This window comes from Palaemon carinicauda, chromosome 4 (assembly GCF_036898095.1).
Source record: "Palaemon carinicauda isolate YSFRI2023 chromosome 4, ASM3689809v2, whole genome shotgun sequence".
In the NCBI taxonomy this organism is placed as follows: Eukaryota; Metazoa; Arthropoda; class Malacostraca; order Decapoda; family Palaemonidae; genus Palaemon; species Palaemon carinicauda.
The window spans coordinates 155384677-155392587 of record NC_090728.1 but is presented as its reverse complement, the minus strand read 5'-3'; the positions used below and the strand labels follow the sequence as shown (position 1 = coordinate 155392587).

The window sequence follows — 7911 nt, the reverse complement described above, 5'->3', positions numbered from 1 at the left end:
TTTGTTTAGTTTTTGCATTTTTTTTAGGTTTTTTTGGTTTTATTTGTTTCTTCTTCTCCTCCTTCTCTTCTTAATCTTCCTGCTGCTCCTTTTTTTTTTTTTCTGGTATTCGTATTTTTTTCAGGTTTTATCTTTTTTTTTTTTTTTTTTTTTTTGCTGCTTCTCATCCTACTTCTCTTCCTCCTCTTGCTGCTGCTCCTTTTTTTTTTTTTTTTTTTTTGTATTTTTTTTTCTGCTTCTCCTCATTCTCTTCCTCCTCTGCTGCTGTTCCTTTTTTTTTTTCTTTTGTATTTTTTTTTTTTTTTTGCTGCTTCTCCTCCTCTTTCTCTTCCTCCTCTTGCTGCTGCTCCTTTTTTTTTTCTTTTTGGTTTTTGTTTTTTTTTTTAGGTTTTTTTTTTTTTTTTGCTGCTTCTCCTCCTCCTTCTCTTCCTAGTCTTGCTGCTGCTCCTTTTTTTTTTTTGTATTTTTTTTTTTGCTGCTTCTCCTCCTCCTTCTCTTCCTCCTCTTGCTGCTGCTCTTTTTTTTGGGGGGGGGGTTGTAGTTTTTTTTAGGTTTTTTTTTTTTTGCTGATTCTCCCCCTCCTTCTCTTCCTCTCCTTGCTGCTGCTTCTTTTTTTTATCTTTTTTTTTACTGCTTCTCCTCCTTCTATTTCTCCTCTTGCTGCTGCTCCTTTTTTTCTGCTGCTTTTCCTCCTCCTTCTCTTCCTCCTCTTGCTGCTGCTAATTATTTTTTTAATATTTCTTTGTTTTTTGTAATTTTTTTAGTTTTTTTTTTGTTTTTTTTCTGCTTCTTTTCCTCCTCCTCCTCTTCCTCCTCTTGCTGCTGCTTTTTTTTTTGGGGGGGGGGTATTTTTCTTTAGGTTTTTTTTTGTTTTCTTATGTTGCTTCTCCTCCTGCTTCTCTTCCTCCTCTTGCTGCTGCTCCCTTTTTTTTTTTTTTTTTTTTTTTGTGTATTTTTAGGTTTTTTTTTTTGGCTGCTTCTCCTCCTTCTCTTCCTAGTCTTGCTGCTGCTCCTTATTTTATTTTAATTTTTCTTTATTTTTTTTAGGTGTGTTTTTGTTTTTTGCTGCTTCTCCTCCTCTTTCTCTTCCTCCTCTAGCTGCTGCTCCTTTTTTTTTTTTTTTTTTTTTTGGTTTTTGTATTTTTTTTAGGTTTTTTTGTTTTTTTTTTTGCTGCTTCTCCTCCTCCTTCTCTTCTTCCTCTTGCTGCTGCTCTTTTTTTTCGGGGGGGGTTTTTGTATTTTTGTTCAGGTTTTTTGTTTTTTTCTTTGCTGCTTCTCCCCCTCCTTCTATTCCTCCTCTTGCTGCTGCTCCTTTTTTTATCTTTTTTTTTTGGCTGCTTCTCCTCCTTCTCTTTCTCCTCTTGCTGCTGCTCCTTTTTTTCTGCTGCTTCTCCTCCTTCTTCTCTTCCTCCTCTTGCTGCTGCTAATTATTTTTTTAATTTTTCTTTGTTTTTTGTAATTTTTTTAGTTTTTTTTTTGTTTTTTTTCTGCTGCTTTTCCTCCTCCTCCTCTTCCTCCTCTTGCTGCTGGTTTTTTTTGGGGGGGTTATTTTTTTTTAGGTTTTTTTTTTGTTTTCTTATGTTGCTTCTCCTCTTGCTTCTCTTCCTCCTCTTGCTGCTGCTCCCTTTTTTTTTTTTTTTTTTTTTTTTTTAGTTTTTTTTTTTTTGGCTGCTTCTCCTCCTCCTTCTCTTCCTAGTCTTGCTGCTGCTCCTTATTTTATTTTTATTTTTCTTTATTTTTTTTAGGTGTGTTTTTGTTTTTTTGCTGCTTCTCCTCCTCTTTCTCTTCCTCCTCTAGCTGCTGCTCCTTTTTTTTTTTTTTTTTTTTTGGTTTTTGTAATTTTTTTTAGGTTTTTTGTTTTTTTTTGCTGCTTCTCCTCCTCCTGTTTCTTCTTCCTCTTGCTGCTGCTCTTTTTTTTCGGGGGGTTTTTGTATTTTTGTTTAGGTTTTTTGTTTTTTTCTTTGCTGCTTCTCCCCCTCCTTCTCTTCCTCCTCTTGCTGCTGCTCCTTTTTTTTTATCTTTTTTTTTGGCTGCTTTTCCTCCTTCTTTTTCTCATCTTGCTGCTGCTCCTTTTTTTTCTTCTGCTTCTCCTCCTCCTTCTCTTCCTCCTCTTGCTGCTGCTATTTATTTTTAAAATTTTTCTTTTTGGGTTCTTGTATTTTTTTAGTTTTTTTTCTGCTGCTTTTCCTCCTCCTCCTCTTCGTCCTCTTGCTGCTGCTTTTTTTTTTGGGGGGGGGTTGTATTTCTTTTAGGTTTTTCTTTGTTTTCTTACGTTGCTTCTCCTCCTGCTTCCCTTCCTCCTCTTGCTGCTGCTCCTTTTTTTTTTTTTTTTTTTTTTGCTGCTTCTCCTCCTCCTTCTCTTCCTCCTCTTGGTGCTGCTCCTTTTTTTTGGGGGGTTTTTGTATTTTTTTTTTTTTGCTGCTTCTCCTCCTCCTTCTCTGCCTCCTCTGTCTGCTGCGCTTTTTTTATATTTTTTTTTATTTTTTTTAGCATTTTTTGTTTTTTTTTCGCTGCCTCTGTTCCTGGTGTTTCTCACGACCCCTAGCTGTTGGCAGACTGCTGCTGCTAGCTGCAGTCTCTGCTATTCTAGCTGTTGTATACTGTTGCTTTCGGTTTAGCTGCTACTATTTGCTACTGCAAGCTGCTGTTGCTAGTGCTGCTACTGCTGCTCTTGCTTGCGGCTGCTGCTACTACTGCTTACTGCTGCTTCTGCAGATTGCTGCTGCTGCTGCTTTTGCTAGCTGCAACTGCTGCTACCTTTGGTAGCTGCTGCTGCTTTTGCTAGCTGCTGCTGCTGCTGCTGCTGCTGCTTACTGCTGCTTCTGCAGACTGCTGCTGCTGCTTCTTTTGCTAGCTGCAGCTGCTGCTATCTTTGGTAGCTGCTGCTGCTTTTGCTAGCTGCTGCTGCAGCCTGCTGCAGCTGCTGCTTGCTTCTGCTGCAGCCGCTCGCTACTGCAACTGTTGCTGCTGCAACTGTTGCTGCTGCAAACTGCTGCTGCTCGCACCTGCCGCTTGCTGTTTCTCCTAGCTGCTGCTAGCTGCTTCTGATAACGGCTGCTGCATACTGCTGCTAACTTCCGCTGCGACTGCTGCTAGCTACTGCTCTGTTGCTTTCCCATTGCTGCTGGTTCTGCTACTGCTGCTAACTTTTGCTAGTTGTTACTATCTTCTGCTCCTGTTATTTGATGCTCCACAGCTGCGAGTTCCTAAAAATTTGGACTGATGCTGCCCACCTAACCATGAATGCCTACCTCTAAAAGATGCAGCTTCTCTTCCCAGCCAAAGATGTCTTGGTTCACCTTATAACAACTTGTCTGCATACTAGAAGAATCCCAGCTTCATCCCTCTGCAGAGCCAGTCTTCTAGATTATTCCCCCAGAACCACACAAAGGATGGTATCCAAAGGAATAGATCTAGATATCCGACCATTTGTACACTTGACAAAGGTCCTGTACACCCCATCAAGGTACATAGCATACTAGATTCAGCCAAGTTCCTTCCCTCTGCAGATCCTGTTGTCTTCCAGGTTATTCCAAGCATCGTTCAAGCTGGATAGTTAAGCCTTGCATCCTTTAAGCTGGGGGCAGTCCATCCAAGCGTCCTTCAAGCCAAATATTTTCAGGTGTCCTTTCCAGTGAAACAAACAAAACTAAAAAAAAAAAAAATTCCTTTCAAAATAATATTAAACAAAAATTTTATTCCTTTTTTTCCTATAAATATTTTTTTTTTTTTTGGTGGCGATATAATCACCATTTTTTTGGGAGGGGGTGGGGATACTATACTCCCCATTTTTTTTTTTTTTTTTTTTTTGTGGCGATAATATAATCACCATTTTTTTGTTTTTTGTTTTTTTTTGGTGGCGATAGTATAATCACCATTTTATTGTTTTTTGTTTTTTTTGGTGGCGATATTATAATCACCATTTTTTTTTTTTTTTTTGTGGCGATATTATAATCGCCATTTTTCTTTTTTTTTTTTTTTTTTTTTTTTTGGTGGCGATATAATCCCCAGATTTTGTCATATTTTGTGTTGCGGTATAATTCCTCTTTAGTTTTTTTTCCAGCCCTGCCTTCTCGTCTCTTGAAGGGCGAATCTATTCAACTGGCTATCCCATATTAAATCTCCAGTCTGCTCACCAGAAATTTCTTTATGATATAATTCCTTCAACTCGGGGTGTATTTGAGAGAGACCTTCTATAAGTTGAGTAATAGCATAATTCTTATTATTTAATTCCATCTCTAGGTTCATATTTCTTTCTATCATAGCTTGATACTTCTCCTTATAAATTGCAAATTCGTCTGCCACGGAAGTTAGATTCCTAATTTCTTCTTCCAGAATTTTATTCTTCTCGTCGGCCTTCATCAACGCATTTCTTGTGGCCCTCTCCTCCGAGAGGTCTCTCTTCAGTCGTCTATTCTCTGCTTTAACACCAGCAACTTCTTTCCAGAGTTTTTCAAGTTCCTCCTCAGCCATTTCCAGGTCGCACACCACGTCTTTCTTAATTAATAGTTCAGTCTTCAATTTGCTTTTCTCATCTAGGACAGTATCCAATTTAGTTCCTATTCTGTAGACCTCCTCGACTGCAACATTAAGTTCACTTTCTAAAGCTGCCTTTTGACCAACGTTTTCGGTCTTCAGTCTCTTGTTTTCAGCCTTAACACTGTCCAGTTCAGCCCAGAGTGTTCGGATCTCATTATCAGCACTTTCGAAGTATTCCTCCACGTCGCTCTTTTCCAGAAGTTTCTCGTTGGCTGTCTCGAGATCTTCTGTTACTCTTTCCAGCTTCTTCTCGAGTATCCGAATTTCCTCACGGGCATTTTCTAATTCCTTTTCTACATATGCCTTGGCGAAAAGCTCATCACAAATTTGATCGTTTCGAGCTTCAGCTTTTTCTAGACTTACAAAAAGCGACTCTATATTCTTATTTGCTCTATGTAAATCATCAATTAAAGCTGTTACCGATGTTATTACATACCTCAATTTCTCCTACCTGAACAAATGTCTTGGCCGAAAGCTCCTCTCGAAGTTCATCGTTTTGACTTTCAGCTTTCTCTAGCCTTGCCATAAGACCCTTAATTTTCTTATCAGCTCTATCTAAATCAGTACAGCGGCATAGCAGACCAATTGTTCAAATTGGTCTAAAAGCACCAAAATTGGCACACATGTAGATTAATATATTCTAAACATTTTTGGATATGGAGGCATTCAAGATTAGCCCTTAGGAAGATATGGCGGCCATTGTTCAAAATGGCCGCCATTTAACATTAGCGTCATTACATAGACTTCATTATGTGTCGTTAGTTTGGTGCTAGATGGGCCAAAATTCCCTTTTTTTACATCAGAATTAACATCAATAAATGTTTAACAGATATTTAGATGAATCTTCTCAAAAATGGCCCCCAAACTGGCCGCCATTTTGTGGAAAAAGTGGACATTTGATGAAGATTTCAATACTCAATGACATAATACCTCAAATAACCAGTACCTGATTTCAGGAACACACTTTAATTGCTCAAGTTGCTTTTTTATTTCAAATTGCTGGCAAAATTGCTAGTCAAAATAATACACAGAGTACGGGAAGTTTACAGTATGGTCAGATTGTAGTTATATAGTCGACCAAAAGCCCAGTCTCTAGGCACAGTACTTGTGTAATCCTGCAGTACATACATGTAATACAATAACGTAGATTTTGCCACACTATGTTAATTATGATTCCGAACTTTTCAAATCTGGTCACCAGAATTATGAATGTCTACAGATCATAATGTTGGTTAGCAAGTTTTCTGTCCCAATCTACTGGCATTCGCCTTCACAGAAACATAGACCAGTGCATTGCAGTGAAGCGTTCTTGCACTTGCAGCGGTTTTTGCAGCCTTTCTTGCATCCGCAAGACACCAGCTCATAGCAGGCCTTGGATGCCTCAGGGAGTGTGGTCCAGAGTCGTGTGTAGAGCCCATCATCACTCCGATGCCAGCCCCAGTCTGTTGGTGGAGGGAGCACGGGCGTTGGTACCAATGCCTGGCCCCAGACATGACCACCCTGAAGGGCAGATCTCTTCACATGCTGCTCCAGAGCAGCGTAGGTTGGCGGGATGTTCTGAACAGAGTTCGTCTTTGCAAAGAGCTGCTTTCTCGCCTTGTTGACGTCCTTGCATTTGCTTGTGCGGTCATACAGGAGTATGACAAACCTCTCGATGACATGCATTGTATCCTCTTGGATGCTTGTGGGTGCATTTGCCAGACTCAGCAGGGCATCAGTGAGTTCTGGCAGCATGTTCCATGTTGCCCAGGCAGATTTCTTCCCATGTCCGACGAAGGCTGACACAGTATCACACCCTGTGATGGCATGAAACATTGGAAGAGCACATGCCTTCTCTGGACCAAGGGAGGAAGCTATTTCATGGGCTGCAATGTAGCGGTAGTTCTTGCCTGTCCCAAAGGCTACCCAGAGTTCGTCTCCAGCTGGTAGTTTCTGGACTACCATCACTGCTAGGACCACGACGTCACTGTCTACTGTTCGAACCTGTATCTGGTGGTGACCATGTTGTGCAGCATGTGCTACATGTAGCATCATGCGGGTGTCTGCCTCTTCTTGGTTGCATGGTGCGAGTGAGTTGACATCCTCTTGCTGTGGAACACAGATCACCTGCTCCCCATCAGTGACGACCAGTTCCTTGCCTTCTTCTTGAAAGGACTCTGCAAGCATGGTGGAGAGGTAGCTGAAGAGCTCCACTTTGTTGCTATCAACTCGCAGGAAACTTTGCCAATTTCCTGGTATGACTGCTGAGTCGACAACACGCCGACGTACTCCCTTTCCACGCTGTTCTCTGGTTGATGCCTTCAGGGAATCTGCTCTGTAGCTGTCCCACACAAGGTCAAGACGTGATACATGTTGGAAACGTTGTACAACGTATGGGATGAACACTTGCTGTGCATATTCCTCGAACGTGTTGGCAGTACCCGGCTTCAACATCTGTACGATTACTGCTCCATCCAGAGCCACCATATCACCCATGCTGAGCCTGGCTATGAGTTCATTGTCCCCAACTTGCGCTGCACACTTCCGTACGCGTGTGTCCACCTGGAAGGTTGTTACTTCATGTAGGGTCTCTGTGCCAGACTTTCCACAGAAAAAGCAGGAGGTGCCGCTGGTAGTGGCTTCTGAAGAGTGTGTTCTGGCGCGCTTGGCCTGGACATTGTCAGTACTATCAAATGCTGAGCTGCTTGCGATGCGTCTCTTCTCTGCTCTTCGTAGCATTGTGTTATTGTATTTGAGCATACATGTTTTATGCCACTTGGCCTGGTGGGCAACCATTGTCGCCTCAACACCTTGTCCTTCATCTAGTCTCTGTAACTGAACAGTTCTTGGCAGTTCTCCGAGTTCATCAAATTTGACCAAGTTTGCAGCCATTGTCGTGTATCCACTCCCAGGGTCTCGGCGTTTAGACAGTACTGGGCAGACAAGTGACTCTGTTGTCTCCTCTTGACATACAAGACACAGCTTCCAGTTTGTCTCAGGAGGTGTTGTGGGAGTACGTTGCTCAAAAGTATCGACCAGTTGGAACTTCTTTGCCATGGCTGCAGTCTGGAACAACGCGTCTCTGATGTCAGGTGGTGCTGCTGCTGCCTCACCTGCAAAGACACAAAACACCACCATGTTACCACAAGTTACTACTACAAGCACCATGACTATCAACACTATACTATTACTGCAGCCGCCGTCACTGCCACCAACGCTGCCGCTGCAAAGTAAAATTCATTTTCTTGTGAAATGGTAGCCAAATTATTTGGTAAGCACAGAAGTATGTGTAATTGTACAATACTTATCACCTCTAGCACACTTATCACCTTTAGCATCCACAAAAAGACAAATTATGGTACATATTCAATGACGCTAACGGTAAATAGCGGC

At 41.4% G+C, this 7911-nt stretch overlaps 1 protein-coding gene across 1 annotated transcript in view; it reads right to left on the bottom strand.

Moving 5' to 3' along the window:
- Positions 1 to 3321: 3321 nt before the first annotated feature.
- LOC137639713 (tropomyosin-like) overlaps positions 3322 to 7911 on the bottom strand; it is a 5087-nt gene continuing 497 nt past the window's right edge. Inside the window, exons 2-4 of the mRNA XM_068371960.1 lie at positions 4976 to 5094; positions 4137 to 4842; positions 3322 to 3449 (exon numbers count right to left, since the gene is read on the bottom strand). Coding sequence (XP_068228061.1) covers positions 3322 to 3449; positions 4137 to 4842; positions 4976 to 5094 — 953 coding nt within the window. The remainder of the gene's footprint in view (positions 3450 to 4136; positions 4843 to 4975; positions 5095 to 7911) is intronic.